This window comes from Trichosurus vulpecula, chromosome 8, assembly GCF_011100635.1.
Source record: "Trichosurus vulpecula isolate mTriVul1 chromosome 8, mTriVul1.pri, whole genome shotgun sequence".
Lineage (NCBI taxonomy): Eukaryota > Metazoa > Chordata > Mammalia > Diprotodontia > Phalangeridae > Trichosurus > Trichosurus vulpecula.
Window position 1 is genome coordinate 10,338,316 of NC_050580.1, and position 25,915 is coordinate 10,364,230.

Consider the following 25,915-nt stretch of genomic DNA (forward strand, 5'->3'; position numbering starts at 1 on the left):
AAAAACGAAGAACAACAACCACACCCTCTTATATGTGTTAGATTTGTGACTTCGGACAAGTCACCTAACCTCAGGGCCTCAAGCAGCCCTCTTAAACTATAGTTACAGATATTTGCAAGGGAAGAGTGATTATTCAGCTGCATAATTAATTGAGACACTAGGTCATTATTCAACTGAAGAGAGAATCTTGAGTTTTAGAATTCAAGACTCATTTGCTGGAGGCAGGAAGAGCATCTCCCAAAGGAGAGGTCTGAGCTCACTTCCCATCACAGGCTGCTCTATCAAGGTTTAAAACTATAGTCTAGGGCCAAAAGACTATTCTCGGGCTCCTCCTGGTCTCCAGTTGGATTGATTCCCATCCCCACCACACCCCACTGGCCAAATCAGAGAGAGAGGGGGGGGGGGAAGGGAGGAGAGAGAGAGAGAAAGAGAGAGGGAAGTAGAAAGGAAAGGGGAGAGAGAGAGAGGGAGAGAGAGAGAGAGAGAGAGAGACAGAGAGACAGAGGGAGAGACAGAGAGAGGGAAACAGAGACAGAGATAAACAGAGAGAGAGCTCTGGTGGAGAAGAATTCAATTCCACAAGGACCTACTATGTGCTGGATACTGGGGAAAGATAAACATGAAAAATCTCTAACCTCAAGGAATTCACTACGTTATCATCTTCATCGTCAGTGACATTCGCCTCTAGAGCACTTTACAGATATTATTTCATCGGATCCTCACAACCGCCCTGTGAGGCAGGTGCTCTTATGCCCATTTTAAGAAAAGGAAACAGGCTCAGAGAGAATGAATGACCCAGCCAGGGTCACACTAAGAAGCGTCCGAGGCTGCATTCCAACTCAGGTCTGCCTGATCCCCAATTCCAACGTTCACCCACAACCTGACCTAGCTAGAGGGGAAAAACACACAAACTAATGAAGAGACATTGAGAAAGGACAGAGCTGGGCTCAGTAGCAGCTCTGCTGCCACCCGGGCGGCCTTGGGTGAGTTCCTTTCCCTCTCAGCCTATTTCCCTTCCCTATAAAGCGATGGGCTAGGACCAGGCAGCGTCTAAGCTCCTTCCTGCTCCAGATCGAGAGAGAGGAGTCTGGTCGGGGCGCTGACCTGCTGGGGACGTGCCATCCCCATCCAAGTCATCCTCACTGGTCTGGTGAGAAGACCCCTGGACTGGTCTTCTGTTTGCTGATTTCAGCCGTTTGTCATTCTTATTTGCGTCTCGCCTTGCAGGTGGTTGTCAGGGCTGCTTCTACTGCTATGAAAAAGGAAGGGGAAACCTGGACGCGACACCCAGGCTGGATACTTGGACGGTTCCCTGGAGAAGTAAAATCCTGAATAACTCTATGGCTACAGAGTCCCAGAATAATCTGCACTAACCTGGATTTAATGGGCAGAAGAGGCTTGTGCAGCACCCAGTTCCATAAGCAGGGCTCACCTGGGCACTGTGTAAGGCACCAGGGACATAAAGGTAGAAACAGATCAGAGAGAGGGTCAGCGCTTTGGAGCCAGAAGGGACCCTGGTGAGCATTTATTCCAGCCTGGGCCTTTTGCTTATGGATGCCCAGAGGGGCATGTTCCAAGTCCCTCAGGAAGTAAGGAGCAGATCCGGGAGGGGGAACAGCCTCACCCTCTGACTGGGCTTCACCCTGCTGCTTCCTTGTCCTCAGGTAGCTTATTTTCTGGTGGGAAGGGAGGGAATAACTTCAGTAGGAAGAGACGTATGTTCCCCACCCCTCCACCTTCCAACCTTCAACTTTTAGGGTTAACTAAGTGGCTGAAATGTATTCCATCATCCTCATTGTCATCATCACTAACATTTATTTCTGAGACTTTTCAGTCTTACCAAGTACTTTACATGTATCATTTCATCTGACCCTCACAACAACCCTGTGTGGTGGGTGCCTCACCTATTACTGGAATTCATTGGGTGTATATATTTCCCGTTCAAGTAAGGTCACATTCAGTATCTTTTCCCAGGTGCCTTTTAAAAGCTGGGTCTGTGGGGCAAAATTGCCCTGGAATGTTAATAAAGGACCAGAGCCACAGCAAACGAGTTGGTGTTTGTGTCTGTATGCCCCATTAACTCAGCCAGTGAACCTTGGATCCCTCTTGAGGTGGAGAAACCAGAGCCTGGAGCCATCACCCAACCTGGCCCTATTTTTTACAACTCCTTTTTAAAAATTTTTATTATTATCTTTGTAACAAGGCCATTTTATTGGCCCGCAGTTTACTGCCAAGTTGATGAGATCTCCATCATGTTTTACAATGCACAATCAGGGTATAAAAGAGTTTTCAAAGGTCCGAAGATTTCTCTTTTGCTTAGAGACCCCCTGCCTTTCTCCCTGTGTGGTGCCCTGTGGCAGTGCCTCTGTCACTGCCCCAAACACAGCTAATTTTCTCCTCAGCAACAAATGTTTTAAGGAACTGGAGACTTGAGTTGTATTTTCCGCTCCCATGGGCTTCATTTTCAACCAGACTTATAATTATGTCTCCTTTTATATTCTCCTTAAGAGGATTACTCAATTCAAACCATGGCGGAACAAAGGGGAGCCGCCTGTCACCCCAAGGGTGTTAAAACAACATCGGAAAGTCGCCCAAGAAAGGCCTCCTGGAAAACACAGCGGACACTCCACACCGGGACCAAAAAGGAAAAGCCCAAGAAGAGAAAAGGGGATCAATGGAACCAATACTGCTGTCTTCCCTCTCTGAATTCCACCACAATGATGAATGATGCAATTTATAATTTGATTGGAATAGAACTAAGTGGATGCACTGATTGAACTAGTATAATGTTTACTGTGTATATTATATTTGTATGTTCTTATCTATTTATATATCATTTATAACATGCAATTATGTAATATGGCAGCCATATTATGCATAATATAAATAGTGTATTATTTTGTCTATATTATTGGTATATGTTATATAGTAAGACATATTAATATGGTACCCATTATTTTAATATAACATGTCCATATAAATATTAGATCAATATTACATATTATATGGCAACATACTATAGTAAATGTTATGTTTATATTTATGTCTATATTCATAGAGTCATACATTTATATTATTTACATATTATTATATTTTCTAAATATAGAGATACTATACGTCATCAGTATAGCTATTTTATATATGATACATAAGGATACATATTATATATGACATCATATTATAAATAATACATTATGTTGTTATAGATTTATTTTCTTGGCAGAGCCTAGAGATGAGTGTTGAATATCTTCCCGCTTATTTAAACCTTTCTTTATGTCTGTAAACAGACAGTGGCAGCTGTGTTGACGTACATCTTGTGTGGCTGCTGGTATGTTTCAACATGACTACAAAGTGCGTGTGATACCCGAGAGCTAACCAGGTCTGTGTATCATTTCCTTCCAGGTTTGTGTTAGCGCTACATAGAAATGCTGATGATTCTCGGGGATTTATTTGGTCACCAGCTACTTTACTGAAACTATTCATCATCTCATTTAGTTTCATTGGTGATTCTCTGGAACTTCTCAACTGCCCCATCGTGTCATCTGCCAGCAGGGATCGTGGTGGTCTTGATTTTGCCCGTGTTTATGTAAGGGAGAGGATTCCTCTCTCTCTTCCCCCTCCATGAATTAGAATCACTGAACCCAGAATATAGTCCGAAAGTTAAGTTTCTTTTACAATCTCACAACAATGTAGTCACACATGCTTAGTTTGGCTTTGAAATGTTTAAACAAGATTCTTTATTCCCAGATACCTTTTTTCCCAGTAGAATCTCCTCTTTGGGTCAAAAATGGTGTTTGAGTGATTAGCTGGGAAGGTATGCTGGACAAACCTCTAGGGGCTTTCAATAGCTGTAGGAATTACAGCAATTCCCTAATTCAGCGGGAGTAAATCCCGGGTTCAGGAGTTGGAGCCAAAAGTGGAGGAAAAGCCAGACCCCTGAGAGAGAATTATTCTAGAGGGGCAGTGGAGGAAGAGGTCATTTTCTCCACCTTCCCTTGCCTTGACCATGTCATCAGAGAGTCGGATGTGTCTGCCTCACTTAGTTTTACACAAAGTGTGAGCTACCTCTACCCAGTGTCCTTATGGAAAAGCAGGGAAGGCTGGAGAGAAGGCTTTGTGCCCACCATTCTTACTTTACTATCTTAGCAACTAAATGACTTTGCTAAAAGTTAAGCGTTCTAGCCAGTTATTAATGGAAAGCACAATGATGGTAAAATTGTAGGAGTGATACTATTAGAAGTATGTTGTTTAGTCGTTTTTCAGTTGTGTCCAACTCTCTGTGACCCCATCTTGGGTTTTATTTTCAAGGATGCTGGACTAATTTGCCATTTCCTTCACCAGCTCATTTTACAGATGAGGAAACTGAGGCAAACACGGTTAAGTGACTTACCCAGGGTCACACAGCTAGTAAGTGTCTGAGGCCAGATCTGAATTCAGGAAAATGAGTCTTCCTCACTTCAGGCTCTATGCTCTACCTACTACACCACCCAGCTGCCTGAAGCATAGCCCCCCTGGGAAAACTGGGATTAACGATACTACCTCCATCACTAGCTGTGTTATCACGGACAAGCTACTCAAACCTCTAATCTTGTTTCTTCACCCGTGAGATAGGGATAACAATACCTGTAAAACCTGCCCCACAAGGTATGAGACTAAAATGAGGTAATGTATGTAATGCCCTCTGCCAGCTTAAAAGCTGCCCAAGCACCATTGGGTACCTTCGGGATTGAGGGCAGATGGAGAGGGTTGTGTCTTGGCCATGTCCCTGTGCTGGGACAAAGCAGGAAATCCTGGGTGAAGATCTCAATAAGTTCAGGAGGGAGGAAATGAGGTCCTTCACTCCGATGACTTTCCTAATCTCAGTGCCCCAGGAAGTGAGGTCATCTACCGAGACAAAGGCGGGAGCTGGGGGCTTGTTGGGGAACAGCTGCTGTTGGGAGAATGATAGAGGATTAGAGATGACTCTGTACATCTCTGTACATCTGTGAGAGCAGAACGGAGGTGAAGGAATGGGAATGTTGAATGACCCCAGTCAGCCTTGGTTTGATGACTTTCTCTAGGAGTATTCAGTGGTTGGGGGGAGGGGGGAGGAGGGGAGGAGGTGGATGGTGGGGTGACCAGAGAGCATTAGCATGGACGTTGAAGCCAGGCATTCAAGGCTAAAGGACAGAGTCCTGCTGAACTGGTGAACTCTAGGGTCAAGTTTGAGAAGGGGGCAGTGAGACCAGAATGGGGGCAATTGACTAATGGAATGGGGGATAGAAGAAGGGGTGGGGATGAACAGGTTTTCAGAGTAGGCCATGGGAATGCTGAAAGGACAGGAGATTGTATTCAGAAATGGGAGATATGGATGAGATATGGAATGACTTTGGGTGATGATGAGTTTGAAGGCGTGACTGAGACATAGGGGAGATAGTGGGCACGGAAGTCAGGTGCTGATGAACTGGGAGGCCAGGACACTCAAAGGTACATTCTTACCTGAACATTGCCATCCCCAAGCCTAAAGGCACTTGTGAGAAGGAGAATGACCTGGAGGTTAGTAGTGGATTACAGCAGGTGTTAGAAAGAACTGTGGTAGATTGGAAAAGATGTTGGGATTACAGCCAGGGGCCCTGGATTTATGGCCAAGCTCTACCAGCTGTGTAACCTGTCACTTAGGTTTTCCTCATCTGTAGAACAGGAGGCAGGCTTTGGAGGGAGCTTTGAATGACTGAACCCACCATCCAGACTGCGTCAGGACTTTCTATAGCCAGATGTGATAAGCCTTGGAGTATGTGTATCTGGGTGTGTGAGGGTCAGGGGGTACTGAGGGATGGGAACAGGGAGGAACAAGGACTAGACAGGCTGATCTTCCCAAACCTATTTGTGCCAGGGGATCCGCCATTGACAAGGAGGCAAGGGGGGAGGTATCTTCAGGAGAAGACCAGGCTTCTATTATGTCTGGAAGATGTTGGACATGTGCGAGGAAGAGATTAAGCCAGAAGATAGCAGAGGAGGGCTCAGGGGAAGTGGGGGGAGGGGGAGCTGGAGGGTGAGAAGGGACGGTGGAGGAATGGGGCTGAGCAGGATAACAGTGGAAGGGTGGGGAGGAGGGGATGGAGGCCAGGGCTCATGCTTAGACCGGCATGTTTACTTTAGCTGTTTACTCTGTTGCCTGGTTCCCTCAAATCCTGCCCAGGCAGGCAGAACCTGGCCCTTTTCCACTCACCTAGGGAACCCTCGATTACAGACAAACATCAGGGAACACTGAGGGTCCCAGCACCTCCATTTTGCTAAGTTTTCTCCTCCTTCTATGACAGCCCTGGGGTTCTAACTCCATAGAGGCCCAGAATTCCAAACTAGAACCTAGGGCTAAATGAGAAATGAAGGGAAGAGAACAGACTCCCTCATCCTCAGACTCCATGGAGCAGCCTAAGCCAACTGAGCCAACCAGTCCAGCTGAAACCTCCCCAACCTCCTGGGGCACACTGGGCTCACGAGCCTGCCCAGCCACCCCGGTCTCACAAGGCTGTCCAGCCACCCCGGTCTCACCAGCTTCTTCAGCCACCCCAGTCTCACAAGCCTGTCCAGCCACTCCAGTCTCACGAGCCTGTCCAGCCACTGCGGTCTCACAAGGCTGTCCAGCCACCCCGGTCTCACCAGCTTCTTCAGCCACCCTGGTCTCACCAGCTTCTTCAGCCAGCCCAGTCTCACCAGCCTGTCCGGTCACCCCGGCTTCACAAGCCTGTCCAGCCACCCCGGTCTCACGAAGCTGTCCAGTCAACCCAGTCTCACAAGCCTGTTCAGCCACCCTGGTCTCACGAGGCTGTCCAGCCACCCCGGTCTCACCAGCTTCTTCAGCCACCCCAGTCTCACAAGCCTGTCCAGCCACTCCAGTCTCACGAGGCTGTCCAGCCACTGCAGTCTCACAAGGCTGGCCAGCCACCCCGGTCTCACCAGCTTCTTCAGCCACCCCAGTCTCACAAGCCTGTCCAGTCACTCCAGTCTCACGAGCCTGTCCAGCCACTGCGGTCTCACAAGGCTGTCCAGCCACTGCGGTCTCACGAGCCTGTCTGGCCACTGTGGTCTCACCAGCCTCTTCAGCCACCTTAGCTGCCCAAGCCCCTCCGACTTTCCCTTCCTCATCTTCTCTGTATTCACAAGTCTCCAGGATCATCGCCTCTAGGAAACAGAGGGCAGGGATATGGGTAAGAAAGCTTGGCTGAACCTAGACATGTTTACTCCCAGGAGCCCAGGGCTGTGGTGAAAGCCAAGCCCAGAGTCCAGTCCAACCCATTCCCAGAGACATTTCTAAAGGGTCTTCTCTGTGCCTGATCCCATCTGAGCAGGTCCTCTCCCCCAGGCTCATCCCTGTCCTCTTTCACATATTCTTAAGTCAGAGCGGGGGACAGCCGGGGGAGGGAGAGCTTCAAGGTCGAGGGCAGGGTACCTCTATGACCTTGGATGTGGAATCTTGCTGGCTACAATGTAGCAAGGTCACAGGCTTTCCCCACCCCTTCCTCTCATTTTTCACATTGAGGACGATTTTTAATATCTCAGTCATTCTGTGACTGAATGACTGCAGCACGAATAGCTCCGCCAACGAGTTAAAAAGCCGTATTTCACGGCTATCATATCTAACAGAAGGGTTTATTTCACAGCTATCGTGTTATAGCCATTAAATATATTTTTAAAAGAGTGAAATGAAAACGCCAGTGACTTTTTTTTAAAACAGCAGTTTAATCCATCAAATCACAGAATACAAATGAACCGAAGTCAGGTTGTCACTTAGCTGGCAGGGGCGCCATTCCCGCTGTTGCGCTGATAAAGGAACGTAAGCCCCCTCAGCAGGCCTTTCTGGGGCTGTGCCTGTCCTGCTCAGCGGTCTGAAGGTGGGAAATGGGATGCTCTCTAGGCAGGTTTGTGCAATGGAGAGAGCCCGGCCTGGGACTGGGAGGGAGGGGAAAGACTGAGGGGTCCTATTCTAGTGCTGGCTGCTGATACTCCACATGGGCCAATCCCTTCCCCGTCTAAGGGCCGCAGCTTCCTCACCCACATCAGGAGGTCAGACTTGATGTGTGATACTGCACGGCCTTCTGCCATGACTGTCCCTAGGAATTTTTGTGGCTGGAACCAGAATTGTAGCCTGAGTCCTGGGTCGTTGACAAAGGAGAGGTAGGGTGGGGGAGGAGACATGGACCCCTAGAGATGAGGCCTCTGAAAGCTGCCTGCCCCTCCCCTCCAATATCCACCCAGAGGAAGCAGGCATGGGTAACTCCTGGTTTTCATTGATTGATTCAATAAACATTTGCTAAGTCACCTCCACAGGTACCAAGGTTTCAAAGTAATTGTGGGGTACTAGCAGTGGATATGTGTGGGGGAGGGGATTAGGCATCCTGGGAGGCTTCACTTGAGCTGAACCCTAAAGGAAGTGAGGGATTTTGTGAGGTGGAACTGAGGAAGGTGCACTTTCCAGCTTGGGCAAAGGCTTAGAGATGAGAAACCCTGTGGGCTGGAGCATAGAGCATATGAGGAAAAAGGCACAGTAAGCCTAGAAATGTGGGCTGGAGATAGGCTGTGAAGTGGTTTAAATGCCAAATAAAGGACTTAATTTTGAGGGGGAGAGTGGCCTGGCCATACCCATGTTTGCGGCAGCCGTGTACAACCGACAGATGGGGAAGCTGGCCTGAGCCAGGGGTGGCTATGTGAGTAGAGAGAAGGGTATGTACATGAGGCCTGTTGTGGAAGTAGGATTGATAAGATGGCAGCTGATCAGAAAGATCCAGAATGAGGAAGGAGCTGAGGTTGTGAGCCAGTGTGACTGGAGGGATGGCAGATAGCAGTGAGAAAGAGAGGAGGTGGGGGATACTGTGATTGAGGTGCCAGTTTTCTGGAGGAACAGAAGGGGAGGAAATGGAGGGAGGGGGTAGAGGCCTTGGCCTTGGCCAGGAGAGAGGCTACCTCTTCCTCAGGTCCAAGAGGAAAGAGGGGACAGTGGAGCATGAAGTCAAGGGGCTTTGAGATGAAGACGGGGGGATGAGGAAGCCCCTGGCAGATGGAGGATGGTGACCTCCCAGCTCTCCATGGAGTATCTGCTGCTCTCGGTAACTCAGGAATCATGCCATCTGTCCTTCCATCTCTCCCTTTCAGCACTGCTGTTCTCATGCTGTTTGACCACAAGGACACGGGCTCCACATGGAATCAGAAACCTTTCAGTTTGCTTCAAGAAGCATTTATGAAGTGCCTGGTGGTGGTGCTGAAAGTTCTGTTGTTTCAGTTGTGTCTGATTCTTCATGACCCCATCTGGGGTGTTTTGGACAAAGATATTGGACTAGTTTGTCATTTCTTTCTCTGGCTCATTTGACAGATGAGGAAACTGAGGCAAAAAGGGTGAAGTGACTTGCCCAGGGTCACACAGCTAGTGAGTGTCTGAGCTGGTATTTGAACTCAGGTTTTCCTGACTCCAGGCCTGGCACTCTAGCTGCTGAAGCACTACCTAGCTGCCCTATTAAGTACGTACTGTGTGCTGAACCCTACACTAAGCATTGGAGATACCAAAGCAAAAATGAAACATTCCTAGCTCTCAGGTAGCTTGCTGGGTGCTGGGGGGCGGCCTATAAAAATAGGAGTGGGCAGGTGAGGAGGGCAGTTACACAAATAGCTATAGTCCCACGTCATAGATATTTTTCCCCTTGGAAAAAGATCTTCATGATTTCAAACTGTAGGTGGTTGTCATGACGTTCCAGGAAAACCCCAAATGCATTTTAGTCACTTCCCCGAGGAAGCCTGATACTGGTTCCATCGAGTCTGATCGAGCTGGTTCTGATCCAGACCTGTCATGTTCTCCAGTTTCCTCACCTCGGCCTGACTGAAAAAACCCCAGAGTCTACCACCACAGCCATGATGAAGCAGCCTTTCCTCCCAGAAAGTTGGCTGAAGACGGAGGGGCTGCTGCCTTCATGCTACCGGCTCCGCCAGCAGGTGAGTTGTCTGTGCAGCTGGGGTTAGAAATGTGGGAGTCTGGGGTTGGGCCGAGTAATACAAAGAGCCTGCCCTCAGCTCCGGCTCCCATCACACAGCTAACCCGGAGTAGCTCCCTTGCTGCATTTTGTGAAGACCAAGTGAGCTAATGGGTGAAAAGTGCCATGTGCATTTGAATGCGATCATAGGACCCTGGAAGGGACCTCAGAGTATATCTAGTCCAACTCCTCCATTCTACAGATGGGGAAACTGATGCACAGGAGGGGCAGTGATCTGCCAAGGTCACACAGCTAGTGCGTGTCAGAGATGGAATTAGATAGCATTATACAGAGCTTGGAAGAGATGTTGCCTCCAGGATTTTCCCAATGTCCATAAACCTGGCAGTGAAAAAAACTGAGTCTGTGTTTTAAAGTCCTGTGCCCAATGCAAGAAGACTCTTGCCTCGCTCTTCCTGGCTCCTTTCCTTCATCATCGCTCCTCTTGGTTCACTAGCCTCACTTTAATGTCATTGGGATGGCATAGCCACCGGGATTCTGACCCGTCCCTTTCTCTGTCATCCCTTTCTTTTCCAGCAAGCCGACCAAAACAACTACCCATTTTCAATGCACGACAACAGGCGTGGCTTGGAATTCTGTGGCCATGGTCTGGATGAAGTAAGTATTCACTTTCAGGCCCTGGGGAGACAGTGCTGACCCCCCTCCCCCACCACCTGTCTGAAAAGTGGAACCAGTTTGAAATCCAAATGAGACTGAAAGCCGGTGTAACAAACAGCTCTGAAAAGCTCGAGGTCTTTGGCCTTCCTGGTCACCTTGCCAAAGCTGCCGGCTTTGGGGCTGTCCCTTGAGCACTTTCTTCCTGCAGCCTTTGTAAGATGCTCCTACAATGTTGTATCAGAAGGTGGACGTGGGGACGTTGGCCTGACAGCCCTCTTCCTGCACACATCCACTGCCTCTTTTTCTTACCTCCCAGATCACCAGGCCAAGGTGCCTTCCGCCTGAACATGGCTGATTGAGATCTGACCAAAGGATCCTTGTTTACACAGGCAGGACACCCCCAAAAGGACAGGGAGACATTCTCTGCTTGTCCTTTTATGCTTGCTTGTGTTTTTTTGGGAGAATCTGATAGTCCCTGAAATTCCCCCTTATGTGTAATATAAGTTAGAGAAAGGATCATGGCTTTTCAGTACCAGACTTGGGTTCAAATCCTTGGTCTGATACTTCTTACCTGTGTGACAGTGGGCATGGGTCTTAAACCCTCTCAGCCTCAGTTTTATGTTAAATGGAGGGGTTGGACTACTCACCATCACCAAAGTCCCTTCTGGCTTGAAAGTCTATGATCCTTTCCATATGCAACCATGAGGGGGACTGGGCCCTATGGAAAAGATGTCTCTTGTGTGAGCAGGAGGCTGGAAAACAGCCAGAAACCAGAAAGGTCTGGGGATAGGCAGCTTGAGTAGAAGAGAAACATCATGGTCTTGACCTTGTTTGTGGCCCACCTTCTCTTTCTTCTTCACCAGTGTTTAGGGCGTAAGAAGCTGGAGCAGGTACAGCTGCACTTCCATTCTACCAATTTCAATCGTTGGGCAAGTGGCTACGTGCCCACTGCAGAGGACAACATAAGCACTTACCAAGCGTCTTATGTGGCCAAGTCAAGACCAAGAGGCCTGTTCTTTCCACTCTACCCAAAACATCACTCTGACAGGTGGAACGCTCCTTTTATGTGAGGAGGGGACCCCTCTGAGGAGAGGCTGCTGGGAAGCCTTGCACATTTCCATCAAACTCCTAACCCCAGGAAGATTTTCTCATCCTTTTATGTAAGGGTATGATAAAGGAAGGTCCTTTTCACTTAGCACCACTTTTGAAACACAAACTTAGGACTAGAATGTGGACACGATAGAGACTTTGTTTCATAATAATAGTTTTGGTGTATGTTTCTTTAAATAGCAAAATGTTCGTAGAAATGATTGTACTGGGTAATAGGGCCCCACCCCTTGTTTATTACAGTAATGCCATCTTCATCGGTAGATTTTTTAAAATGATATTTAGGTAAAGAAGAAAAACTTAATTATATATTTTTGCATTATAACCCTAATTATGTGAGTAAGATATGTTGATAAATAGAAATAAATTCATTGGGAGAACTCATCAATAAATTTTGTGTTATGATCAATGCAAGAAGTATGAGATTTGTCAGCTTCTGCGACTGCTCACTGCTGGCCTCTGCCATAGTTATACCTAAAAGGACAAAGAGTGGCTTGGAAGATTTCAGAGAGGGTGATATTTGTGTTGCTGACCTTGTGACACAGAGTTAGTGGTGGTGTTAATGAAGATTGAGGGAAGAGGGGAAAGCTTTCTGCTTTCATCATCTGTGGCATCTGTTGTAGATCTGTAGGGATACCAAGATTCCTGGAATCTTCTGGTCTTGTGCACCAGCAAAACAGAATCCTTCAAATAACTAGTTTTTCTTTAGAAAGAGGTATTTGGTGAGTCTCATCAGTATGCATTCTGCAGTGGAATTCTTGGTTTAATAAGGAATATGTTGTTTATCAAAAACATCTCCTATATGATGAAAGTTACCAACAACTTTAAAGATATAAGACATATTCATTTCTGTAAGAAGGATTACGATTGATTAAAATGTATTCCTTTCCTATACCAGAGCCTTCCTGGTTGGTAGAACTCATAGATTTCCCAGCTCTGACTGAGAGCAGGGCCAAACCTCTCCTTATGGGGGTGGAGGGGTGGAGAAAGAATGGGAACAAAGGAAAAGGAGAAGAAAAGTCAAGAGGAGGAAGTAGGGGAAAGGAAAAGGTATGCGAGCCAAGTATAAAGAGACCCACTCTGCTCACAAAGGAAAAGAGGGTGTTGGAGCAAAGTGGGGGAAAGCCCCCAGTTCAGTCCAGAGGCTGTTCCTTTGTCTCCAGTTCACAGGGGTCGAGGGAGACAAATCAAGGTCAAAGGCCTTCTCTGTCTTCAGAAGCCTTATCCAAGCCTTCTAGTCAAGCTTTATGAGGAACGCCTCCTCTCTACCTCCAATGGAGGCAATGCTTATTTATGTAGGAAGCTGCCAACAAGGAGTCGGTTTGGAAAAGGTGAAGGTTGACCCCCATCAAATGAAGAGAAATCCACTTTTCCAGTCCAGTCCACATGGTATCTTGGGGACCATATCACAGAACCAACCTTGCCTTGTCTATGATAGAAAACAACCCTCAGAAGCTCTGTGACCTATTTGGTAACTAGGTGGAGGAAGAGGACATTATTCAAATAACTAGGAGGCATCAGCTGTCCAACATGATCATGAGGGCAGAGGCATCTATCAGCCTAGATGTCACCCACAGACAACACCTGCCCCCGCCACCCCAGGGCTGCTCCAGGTCCCTCCAACTCTTCCTTGCCCACTCACTCTGTCCCCATAATGGTACCAAGAGAATGTAGAACACCCAGTTCGGATCCCTCATCTGACCGAATGTGACCAGAAGCCCCTCTGAGTCCACCAGTGCCTGCCTGTGGTGGCACATATCACTTCATATGGGGAACACAAAGGCCCAGACTCTGCAGACAATTTAAATTTAATAAACATGAAGGACCCACTTTGTGCCAGGTGCTCTACTACATGAGTCCCTTTCCATTCAGGGCTCAATACCTAAACTGTCCAGATCATGATACCTACTTCTCTGTCTAATTCACTGGAGCCCAGAGCTGGAAGTAGGAATTCTGCTGCCTGAAGCAAATTCAGTAAGGGGACATGGGGCAGAGGTGGGAGAGGTGCATGTAAAGGAAAGTTTGCCCATCCAGTTAGAGTTATGATGTGCAAACCCCAGGAAGAGGCAAAGGGTGGGAAGGGGTCAGGCAGAAGGAGCATTAGTGGGTCTGAAGAAGGACAGCACCCTTGTGTCCCCACATAGAATGGGGCTAGAGAAGGAGAAACTTTTTTTTAATGAGCTGAACCCCAGTTTAGAAAGCACTGCCCAAGAGAGGCAGAAAGTCTTGGGGGAGAGAGCCGGACTCGAAGTCAAGAAGATCTGAGTGAAATCTTACTTGAGACACTTAATGGCTATATGAACCTGGTCAGGTCACCCCTCTGTGCCTCCGTTTCCCTATCTGTAAAATGAGGATCATAGGCTTGTTGTGAGGTCAACTGAGATAATATCTGTAAAGCACATTGTAAACCTCATATAAATATAAGCATTGACAATTATCGGTATTGTTATAATTAATACAACACACTCCATGTGCTGCTCCACCTCGTCTCAATACCACAGAACAAGATGCCCTTCCCAGGTTAAGTAAGGTGGAGTAAGGTGATCACTTCCAGCCCCCAAACCATCTGCTCATCAACCAGCCTTGTCGAGATCCTCCCCAGGGATGACTCTTATGTCCTTGCTTTACCTCATCAAAATTAGGGGTGACCTGGTCTATAAGGGGGAGACCAAACCAGAAAAGAACCTGACCTAGATGGCTTTTTTCTAGCCAAGATTGCTAGAGACAGCTGGGTCTCATAAAGCAACTAGCATTCCTGAGGTGTCAGAGAGGGGAGTAATCAGCCACAAGTGAAGAAGTTGTGCCCACTTTCCCTAGCCACAGACTAATGCCTTCACCTAAAGATTGGTCCTGTGCCCCACCCCCAACAATGGAGTAATAGGGAGGAACTGAGAACTGTTAACCCATCTCCTCATTAAAATGCCCATCAATTAAGATTGCCTCGCCTTTGCTGGGGGGAAACCAAATGATGCACTGTCAGGTCAATCAGAAGGAAGCCACACCTAGGTTTAAAAATCCCTGTTGGCCCTCACTCCAGGTCTTTTGGCACAAATGGAGGCAGACCAGAGATTGCTTTATAAATAGGTTCAGCACCCTATGAATAAATATCTTGTTCAGAAAATTGTCTCAGTTTACCTATTCAATTCTACTCTCAACCCTGCTAATTCAAGTCTTGCCTGACACCACCTTCCTTAGTCACCTCTCTGCTCTGTTTGGAGGGATAGAAAGGTGTGACACTCCCCTTAATGCTTTCCTTTATGGAGGGCAGAAAGTGGACATTTTGGCTCACTCCCCTCTGCATCTGCCACTCTGCCTGGTTTTAACTCCAAGGAACAAGACAGCCTCTGGTCTCTCCATGCCCACTCCACTGCTTTCCCGCCTCATTTTGTGTGTGGTCTCCCCTTTAGGTTGTAAGCTCCTTGGGGGGAGAGACTTTTTATTAGTCATATCCTCAGTGCTTAGCACATAGTAGGTGCTTAATAAATGCTCATGGGATCAAATTATTGGATTGGATATGTTATTGTATTAATTATTATATTATTATTACTGGAGGAGTAGGATGATCTTGACTCCCAAACTACCCCCTTACACCCTCGAGAAAACAATTTGTGGGTAGATGATGGGGAAGCCAGAGAAGCAGGGATGAAATGGGAAGGAGAGAACATGAGGAAGTGATCTCTGCATGGCTTAAGAGATGCTGTGTGAGACCCAAGGAGGGATCAGGGCAGGCGTGCTCAGAGACTGTTTGCTGAGAACTGTTTCCATAGCTTACCCAGAGCAAGCAGGGAAGATGTGGAATTCCCTTCTCTTCTCTTGCCCCATTCCTATTTGTCCATCTGAGGGAAAGCTAATCTCCCTGGCATTACCCATTCGCTTCCTATCTGCTTCCCCCCCACCCCCTTCCCTTTAAGTGTTGCTTTAGTTCCTAAAGCTTCTAGCCTGGGATAAAGCTGTTGGCCAAGATATTTGAGCTCTTGTACTTAAGTACTTAGTGCTTAGGAATCTTGATGGAAATAAGAGAGAAAAAGGTGGTGGACAATCCAGAGATGAGAAGCTTCTTGTCTACCTGAGTAAACCTGCTAGTTTGGAGATGTTAGGGCAAAGTGGGGTATTTGGCACCCAGCACATGGCAAATGTTGAAAATAAGTTCCTTGAGAGAAGGGACTGCTTCACTGTATTTCTACAGACCCCAGCACCACGCCTGGCACATACTAGGTGCTTAATAAATGTGTGTTGATTGAGTTTGGAATTTAATTGGATTAAAGGTGAAAGGGAAATCAATGTCTTGGGAAAGGCCTGGAAATAACTTGCATTCATTTGTTCTACATTCAACAGATAGTCTGTAGTAATGAACACTGGGGGAAATACAATGTTTAAATCAAACTATTTCTCACGGTTCTTGTAGTTTAGTGGGTGGGAAATGCATAAGCATGGATAACTATAACACATAATGTCATATGATAAATATAGCCCAGAGAACAGAAAAAGTACTCTTGAGACCTGAGGACCAATTTCACCAGAAATGGAAAAATAGTGGCAAGAACGTGCCTCAGGTTGTCAGCTCAGCTTGCACTGTCTCTGGATGGTACAAGAAACCTTTCCACGAAGGTCTCTGCCTCCTTACCCCAGTGGTCCAGTAGAGAAAACCCTTTCCTAACTCACACCGAAGCAAATTACTTGCCTTACCCACCTTTAGTTGAGGTTAGTTTGATGTTTGAATAAATGAAGAGATAAGTTGGCTGTAAAAAAGAATCAAAGAAAACGTTTCAAATCATTTCTGTGCAAGATTTGTTCTATTTTAATTAGTTGGACTTTGCACCCATGACATTCTTGAGACCCTTAAATATTGAAGGTACCCAGGGCAATTTTAATGAGTTTTCTTTCTGCTATCTCAAGCAACCACCGCTCATCTTTTTAAATACCACTCTTCTCCTGGGGATGCTGGCTGCCTGCCAATCTTGGAGGACCATAAGCTCAGAAGGATCAGAACGGTGTGGGGCCCAAAGGCCAGTGGCAAATGTCACGCTGGACTTAAGTCTATGGATTATTCCCAACAATGACTTGCACCTGAAAATGTACATTGGTCATATTGACTGGCTGATTGTTTTCCCTTTACTGCCTCTGAACCCCTGCCCAAATGGACCCCTATGACCCAGATGGCACTTTCTTCTAGCCTCCACCTTGTAGATGGTACCTCCTTTCAAAGCCCAGCTCTGAAGACACACTTTCTTCTGATCACTTCCATTCACGCTCTCTCCACCTTGACACTATTGGGTATAGGGGAGGAGAAAGTGAGGCTGGCAACTTTGTACAGCCTTCACTTAAACCCAGTTCACTTGCAAGTCATGGCATCACCTTCCTGATGTCATGGTCCCCTTCGAGAATGATGGACAAACAACAAATTGGGTATAGGCTTTGTATCTATTTACTTATGTACACATTTTATTTCCTTATGATGTTCATAGGATCATAGACTTAGAGCTGGGGGATTGGGGTGGAATGACCTTAGAGGTCATCTAGTCCAACCCCCTCATTTTACATGTAAGGAAACTGAGACCCAGAGAGGGTTAAGTGACTTGTTCAAGGTCACACAGGAAGTAAGTGGCAAAGTTTATATTTGAACCCAGGTACCAAGACTACAAATCCAGAAATTTTTCCCCCCAACTAAACCATGTGAATGTAGACTCTTAGAAGACAACAACAGTTTTATTTTCTGTCTTTGGCTCCCCAGCCCTTCACATAATGCCTGGCATGTGTTTGTTGAATTGAATTAATATTAAAGATTGGGCCTGGAAAAGTTGACGAGTCAATCATGTAGAAAGAGGGCCAGATGGACACTCCAGTGCTCACTTAGTGTCTACGAAGTAGGAACAGCTTCCTCTCCTCCACCACCCCTATGGGAAAAAACACACATGTACACACACCCTGGACAGTAGGGCTCCTGGGCATTGGGTAGACCCTCCATGAAGAACTGCAAAAAGGACTTAGAATGGCCTGAGAGAAGAGGGCATGGGGTAGCTGCGATCTGCACTGGAGGAGAGAATGCCCCCATCACTAAGATCAGCATTCCAATAGAATAAGGAAGCTTTCTTTCTGCAACATAACTAGAAAGAGAAGTTAGCAATCAGCCAGCATGGACACACATATGCCTATTACAATTTCTATTTGCGCTGATCACTTCAAACTGCTTTTGACCCTCTGGTTAAAGTGACACAGGGCTGCACTGGTCTGATGGCTCCTTAGTAAACCAGCTCTTCGACTCAAAAGGTCATGCTCTCTTCAGTTTGGATTGTTCTAATTTATTGTAAAGGTCACATTGTACTCATTCTTTGCTTTTTAAGTAAGTTTTACAAAAAGCCTTTAGCAGCAGTAATCCCAACCTGAGGCTAGTGGTCTAAGAAGGAAGCAGAGTTGCAGAGATCCAGAGGACTGGCTACCAGTCAGCACGGCAGAAAGGACCAGAGAAACCTTTGCCAGTTTCCATGTTTGTAATTTTTTATTGTATGACACTCTAGATCTCCAGAGACCTACCCATAGTCATCCCTCTCCCCCCACCCCAATTCTAGGGGAGTTAATCCTCTCAGACCTGGGTCTCTCCTTGATTGGATGCATTAGACTTCACCTCGATCCCAATTTGAGCTACCTAGACCACCACCCTGTTAGGACATCAGAGCCTGGCTATTGTGGGTGTCTCATTAACCTGCCTGGACACTCGCACCTATAGGGAATAATAATTTTTACTGCTATAAAAGCATGACAATTTACTGCCTTTATGAATCCTCTCAGAATGCCTGTGGTTTCCCCAGAACACCCTGCAATCTTCTTCAGGACTTGATGTACTTTCCCTTCTGCCCATCCGCCTCTGTTAACACTCTGGGCCAGGAGGAGGAGTGTACATGTGCTTTGTTCCTCACTGCCATTCCCCTTTCTCTCCCTTTTTCAAGATCAGCAACCATGTCCTGTCCACCGTGAGTGGTTACACCCTCTGTCTTTGTCTTGGGCTCTCTCTCTTTTTTCTTGCTACGCTCTTATGGTGATCTCAACAGCAACCACGAATCCAATGATCTTCCCTATACAGATGGAATCCAAATCAATGTATCCATCCCTAGTCTTTCTCCTGGGCTTTAGCACCGCATCACCAACTATCTATTGGATATTTATAACAGGATGTCTCATGGGTATCTTGGATTTACTGTATCTAAAATAGAATTCACCTTCACCCCTAAATTCAGCCTGCCTCTGAACTTCCTTATTCCTGTAGAGGGCACCACCACTCTTCCAGACACCCAAGTTCACAATTTCAGGGGGAACCCGAGCTCCTTATTCTCACTAGCCTCAACCAATCAATTCAGTTGCCAAATCTTGTGTATTCTGTCTCCTCCTCACCTTTTGCATCCATTCCCTTCTCTCTCCTCAGCCCACAGTCCCTGTTGTTCAGGCTCCCAACACCCCTTGGCCAGACCATTGCCTCGGCCTCCAGATATTTTCCCTGTGGACAATCTCTTCTGTCTCTTAAATTTATGCCCCCGCACAGATGCCAAATTAAGATTCCTAGAGATTGGGTCTGGTCAAGGAATTCTCCTTTGCAAGGGTTTCCTATGGTCCCAGTTGTTAATGCCATCTTCTTGTTGAAATCACTTTGCACATACCTTGTATTTACTCACAGTGAAATGCTGTATCACCCTGTAATACTGGAAAAATCAGTTACTGTTGGGAACCCCTGAGAAACCCCCTAGCTACTGACAAGCACCCCCAGAAAGAATGGACTCAGATCTCTTGGGCATTTAGCAGATATCCCTGGGGCCATGACTCCTCCAAGGAATGTCAAGAGATAGGACCATCCCACTGAAGGATAACCTGGCAGACCCTTTCTGTCTAGCAGATATCCCTGGGGCTCCGTGACTCCACCAAGGAATGTCAATAAGATTATCCCATTTAACAGTAACCTGACAGAATCTTTTGATCAGCCAGGACCTTTGTTCCTGTTCCCCCCACCCTGTGACCTGGCCCGTACCCCCGCATGTCCTATATAAGTCACATCTGCACCCCAACACAGGGCCATTGATTTGGGTAGCAAGACCCCAATGGCCGCCAGCTAATAAATTCTCCACTTAAAACTTATACTCTGTGGTGTGTCTCACTCGCTTCTGGTACAACAACACCCCCCCCACCCAAAGAAAGTTTGTTGGCTCCTCATTGTCCCTGCCATAAAATATAAACTCTCCTGTTTACATTTAAAGCCTTTCACAGTCTAGCTGTCATGACTAAATATCGTTCTGCCCTATGCATGCTACATTCCGGCCAACCTGGCTTACTAGCTGGTCCCCATACACAGCATCCCACTTCCCACTTCCAGGACTTTGCATAGACCATCCCCTCATCCCCCCAGCTCCCTTCCAGGCTTGGCTGCAGTGCCACCGGCCTCAACAGTCCTTTCTTGGTTTCCCCAGTTATTAGTGTCTCTCCTACCTGCACTCTCATCACTTTATGTTTATTTTGCATGTACCTTACGTTCAAACCCTCTATTTCCTCCAGGTAGAATGTAAGCTCCCCGAGGCAGATCCTGTTTCGCTTTGTATTCCTTCACCCTCACCCATAGCACAGTGTCGGGGCCATAGTAGAGCCTTAATAAATGCTTGCCCATGACTTGTCTCTTCAGCTGACATCCCAGGCAGGGAAGACACCACCCATCTCCTCACTGTGCATTTTTGTGTGAAGACCCAAGCACCAGGGAGAGCTCCCAGTGGGGGAGCTTAGTGTGGGGGAGGAAGAACAAACAGATGCCCAAAATGAACCAGCGAGCCCAGGCTCTCCATATGCTCTGGAAAGTTCAAGGGAGTCTGGGTGCTGTTATGGTAACACCCTCAGCAAACACGATCTCTCTCCTCTGAGTCATTGCCTTCTCAGAGGGGCTGATGCTGGAAATTCAGGGGCCTCAGTCCCTGGTGCCTGATTCCTCTGTGGCTGGCATTGGTGAACCCATGGATGATTTTCTCTGGATACCTTGAGGTTGGCCCCCACCCACCCCATGCAGGGACAATGGAGCCCCTGGCTGGCAAGCTCATTCCGGTCCAATGTCTCTAGCAGGAGATGCAGCATTGGAAGTGTGAAATGTTATGCATTTTCTTTATGTGTACCTATCAAAACAAGCAAAAACAGCTCATTTGGTGCAGAGTGTTTAAGTAAACACACTACAGAGACACCAAAATAATCCCCCAAATATTAAAAAACAAATCAGCCCCCTGTCAGTGTGACTCACTGGATAAATGCAATGAAGGCAAGTGTAATCCACTCACTCAACTGTGGGCTTGTGATGTGGATCAGCTTGGTATCCCCCAGGGTTTCTTTATAAGAAAGCCTAAAATGGTAACCAAGAACAACTAGTTTGGGAGCTAGGAGACCCTTCTGGAGTCCCTGCTCTGATAATCACTGGTTGAGTGACCTTCAACAAGTGACTTTGCCCTTTTTTTGACCTCAGTTCCCTCATCTGTAAAATGGGGTTAAGAAAACCCACCATGCTGATTTCATGAAATTGTTGCCAAGAAAGTACTTTGTTAACTTGGCAGCCCTATGAGATGGGTGTTGTCCTTTCTGCCCCTCCGCCCCCAAAAATATTTCCAAATTTGTTATTTTCTGCATATATAAGATTTATACAAGTTCTTAGAACACTCAGCAACTCAGACCTCAATGACTCTTCCTGCCATATACTGTCTAACTACATAGACAACAGAGTTATGATTGAATTCCCAGAACAGAAGCCAAATAGATTACATCCTCAAACTGAGCAGGAACCTGGTAATATTTTTTAAAGGCAAAGCCTCCCTTGAGCTCAAATAGACGTATTATCTCTAGTGTGGCTGGTCATATCATCGCAAAAGCTAACAATGGGATGAGATATTCTATGTCTAGCTAGCTTCTTAAGCCAGAAAGAGAAAGGCCACTATGATTTTGAAGGGCTTTATATGGAAGAGGAACTAGCTTTGTCATGCTGGGCCCCAAAGAGAAGAACTAGAAGCAATGAGGGAAAGTGGGGGAAAAAGATTGAGGCTGGTTTCAGGACAAACTCTTAACAATGAGATCGGTCCAGAAGGAGGAGTGAGACTCCTCAGGAAGGAGCAGGTTCCCCTTAGGTCGGGGATTCTTCAACTTTTTTATGTCATGGACCCTTTTGGCAGTCTGGTGATACCTATGGACCCTTTCTCAGAATAATTTTTTAGGTTACATAAAATAGAACACATGTGATTACAAAGGAATCCAAGTAAATAGAAGTGTAGTTATTAAATTTTATTTTTAAGTTCATTGATCCCAGCTTGAGAACTGTATAGATGAGAGTCTGGAAGAAAAAGCCGGATGAAGATAACTTGTTGGGGGTGGGAGTCAACGGAAGGTAATCTCCCTGAGGGAAGGTACTAGGTGGAGGGCAATTTGGTAGCGGATACAATTGGCTTTCTTCTCCTACCACCCAAAGAGTGGGTGGGGGAGGGTCTCCTGATCTGGGATTTGGGAGGTGGTTTGCTGTGGGATTCCATGACAAGTCTACCCCTCTGTATATGGTGGTGGTGGTGGTCATGGCTTTTCTTGTTACTGATTTTTCTATGCCATTTAATGACTAAATGGTTTTTACTTTTATTGTTCTGGCATTTCTGACTCTGTGATTCCATTTGGTCTTTTCTTGGCAAAGATGCTGGAGGGGTTTGCCATTTTCCTCTCCAGCTCATTTTACAGATAAGGGGTTAAATACTTGCTTGTGGTCACACAGCTAGTAAGTGTCTGTGGTCAGATTTGAACTCAGGTCTCCAGGCCCAGAACTCTATCTACTGAACCACCTGATGATCCATTTTTTCTTTGTACTATTAATTTTTGGCTGATCTAGTAAAAGGAACCTTGATGGGGATTCATGAACTCGTAAGTGGATGCTGGTCCAGAGCACGCGATGAAGTTTAGACATCTTTCAGGGCGCTCATGATTCAGGGAAGTCTCAGGCTAAGACTGCATTGGGGATGAATCCCATGCCAGGTCAGTCTCCAACAGAATCACCATGGAGATTCCAAAGGAGAAACAAGAAATGCTGAGCTAAGCTAGCTTCTTGGGGAGGGGCAGTGTTCTCTTGATGGACGGCCATCATCGTCACCCCCACTTTACGGTGAGCAGAGACAGGAGGAGTTACTTGAACAAGGGGTGCCCTGGAAATCCCAGCTCTGCCTACTGCTAATCCATACTCTGCTCCCTCGTGGCCAACAACACTGACTTGTCAGGCTTAGCACAGTGCCTAGCACATAGTAGGTGCTTCATAACTGTTTGTTGTATTGTCATTATGAATCAGATGTGCAAGTAGCATCGAGACGGTTATTTACATGTCAATTAGTGTGACGATTTATGGTCCTTTTACAAAGTCTGCGCGTGGACCTCTGAGTCTTGGGTGTTTCTCTAGTGGCAGCAGCAACCGTGAAGTGGACTCTGTGGGCATGAGCATTAGAAGAGTTTATAAAAGACTCATGATGGGCATGGTGAGGGGGAGGATGTCGGGTTGTTCTGCCTAGTGGAGAGAGTGAGCACAGGACTTGGGATCAGCAGCATCTGGATTCAAACCCCATCCCCACTACTGGCTAATAGTGCGACTGTAGACAAATGTGTGGGATGAAAGACCCTCACCAATTAAATTTACAATAAGGAGCCATCTCAGGGTGGGAACAGAAATAAATTTTATTCAATTCTCAGGAATAGGGCATCCTCTGCTAGAACAGATCTAGCAAGGGAAGTGCTTTACAAGGGGCAAAGCACCCATAATTATACCTGACACAAGAGAATTCCCGCCCACCTCTGACCCTTCGCACCATTGGCTGGGAGGCGGGCTTACAATCTGAGCACAAAAGCTAGACAAAGAACCGGGAAATCGAGGCACAGAAACTCCAATTCCCATTCCCTTAGTTAATGATTACAACTGAGGTGACATCTATAAATCTGAAGAAGGAGAATAGGATAAGGGGAGAGGGAGACCCTCTCCATTCTTCTACAGTACTTTTACAGTGAAGGAAAGCAGGTCACAGTGACCCTATTCTTACTGAGCAAATCTTTAAACCAGAACCAGAAGAAAGAACAAAAAGTTTCAGGGTAAACTTTCCCAGAGGCTGAGCCATCAGACTCTCATGGCCTCAGAATTTTCCACTTCCCTATTTCCCTATTTCTTGATTTTTTAAACATTTCTCAGTATATATATATATATATATACGTATCTTCCCTGTGAAGTCTTCACATTTTATTTACCTCACACACAAATCACCTCACTGTTCTGCTTCCTTATCTATAAAGTAGGGGCGATGCAATGCCTGTGCATCTGCCTCTCAGGGTTGTTGAAGGGCTCGGCCAAAATCATGGGTGTGAAATACTGTGTCAGCTTTGGAGCTCTACAAGTGTCAGTAACGATTCCCCCATTGAAGGACCATAGAGCAACCTCTCAGTGGAGCCACTGTCAAAGTCAGACCACCTGGCTTCAGCCTCAGCCCCCAAGTCAGAGGTGGCCAGGAGACATTCCTTTACCAGACTGTGATCTCTGGGGGTGACAGACTACATTTTGTCCAATCTTTGTGTCTACACATACACCCTTAGATCTCCCATTTTAGCATGGTGGAATTTGTCCTAATGACATAGCCTCTTGGGGGAAAAGGGCTGTACTGGAAAGGAGAAAAGCTAGATTCAGAACCTGGCTTTCCACTTAATCTTTGCATGAGCTTGGGTAAGTCACTTCCTCTATATAATATGTGTGTATTGGGGGGGCGGTACAGAGGTGTGTGGAGTCAACAGCTTCTCAGGTCCCTGTCTGCTTTGAATCGGGATCCAATGATTCCCTCAAACCCTATGAATATTCAAAAATATAATGAGTCAGATGGGGGTCAGTACAAGGAACAGCTCAGATTCTCTTCTCTGTTCAATATACATTTAAACAGAGAAATGGGAAAGCCTGGGGCTGCTTTCTCTCCCCTCATTGAGTTCTGCAGTATTATTTCAGGCACCTCAAGCCTGAGGATCTGCAGAGGTCTCTTGGCTTTGCAGACCAGCTCTCATCCTGCAAATTTACAATTCCCCCTGAGCCTTCCTTCCCTGAAGTGACCGGATAGGGATAAATCCTTCTCTCCTGATGCTTTTTTCCCCTTAACATTTGAACCTCAAAAATAAAGGACCTTATGGCCAAAGGAACAATCGCCGGCCTCTTGGAAGTTCCCCTCAGCGTGAATTAATGACCCCCATAAAACACTGTCTTGCCTTATTGCTTAATTAATCAGGGACCAGCCAGCCCCAGGACACTTGGACTGTCTTTTGTTTAAACTGTGCCTTTTTTCCATTGCCGACAACCCAGGTAGAGTTGAATCCATTTATGGGAAAGTCCAAAGCTAATAAAGGAAAAGTTTAATTTCCTGGTTCCCTGAAGTCTTTGGGGCTTTAAAACAACTCACTGATCCTTCTAAGAGCAGTACTTTTTAAAAAGATCATGCAAATAGCTCATTCTATCATATTTCATTGTTCCTGAAAGTTAACCAATAAAACAGTTTTTAAAAGCACACACAAATATTATTTCTTAGAGAGGAACAAAGGTCAGCTTGAAGTACCTGACACGGATTTGGAAAGCCCAGACTCAGAACCCAGCAGGGACATTTCCTGGGCAGTCACAACCTTTGTTTCCTCTTCTATAAAGTTAAGATGAAACACGCTGGGCCCACGCTTCAAAGAATCCTGTGAGGATCAACCAAGGTAATGCATGGAAAAGCTCCTTACAGACATCAAGATGTTATGCAAATATCACTTCTTATTATTCCTAAATGCTAAACATCTACTGAAAACTCTAACACGTTTCTTGATATGCCTTGAGGGGGCTGTTTTATTTCTCATTTTTTTCCATCATTTATTTTAGTTTGTTCACTTTAAGTGGTTTCCATATAGGTAAGGTAGAGAGGTGGAGTGATTTTTCAGATAATTTAAGCCCTCTATTAAGAAAACCACCAGAGGTGTCAGATGGGCTGTCTATGTCAGTCAAATCTGATGTTTGAGAATGTTCTACTTGGCCATTGTGGACACAACTTGGTGGGATTTAGATTTCAGTGGAGCAGAACTATCCCCAAATCATTTCAACCACAATAAATGTTGATTTCATTTCCAGCTGCCTGGATGGATGGATGGATGGGTGGATGGATGGATGGATG

General features: G+C 46.3%; 1 protein-coding gene across 1 annotated transcript; it reads left to right on the top strand.

The window, feature by feature from the left end:
- The first annotated feature begins 4,908 nt into the window (after positions 1–4,908).
- TEX36 (testis expressed 36) lies at positions 4,909–12,132 on the top strand. Its single transcript, XM_036734461.1, has 5 exons — positions 4,909–5,001; positions 6,300–7,187; positions 9,829–9,960; positions 10,533–10,613; positions 11,477–12,132. The coding sequence occupies exons 2-5, from the start codon at positions 6,363–6,365 to the stop codon at positions 11,681–11,683; spliced, it is 1,245 nt and encodes a 414-aa protein (XP_036590356.1). The 5' UTR covers positions 4,909–5,001; positions 6,300–6,362; the 3' UTR covers positions 11,684–12,132.
- The last annotated feature ends 13,783 nt before the right edge of the window (positions 12,133–25,915 follow it).

Excerpts from the sequence above, each read along its gene's own strand:
- TEX36 (XM_036734461.1), top strand. The coding sequence starts at position 6,363 with ATGAAGGGAAGAGAACAGACTCCCTCATCCTCAGACTCCATGGAGCAG. Across the intron at positions 9,961-10,532 it reads GCTACCGGCTCCGCCAGCAG|CAAGCCGACCAAAACAACTA; the intron begins GTGAGTTGTCTG and ends TTTCTTTTCCAG. Across the intron at positions 10,614-11,476 it reads GTGGCCATGGTCTGGATGAA|TGTTTAGGGCGTAAGAAGCT; the intron begins GTAAGTATTCAC and ends CTTCTTCACCAG.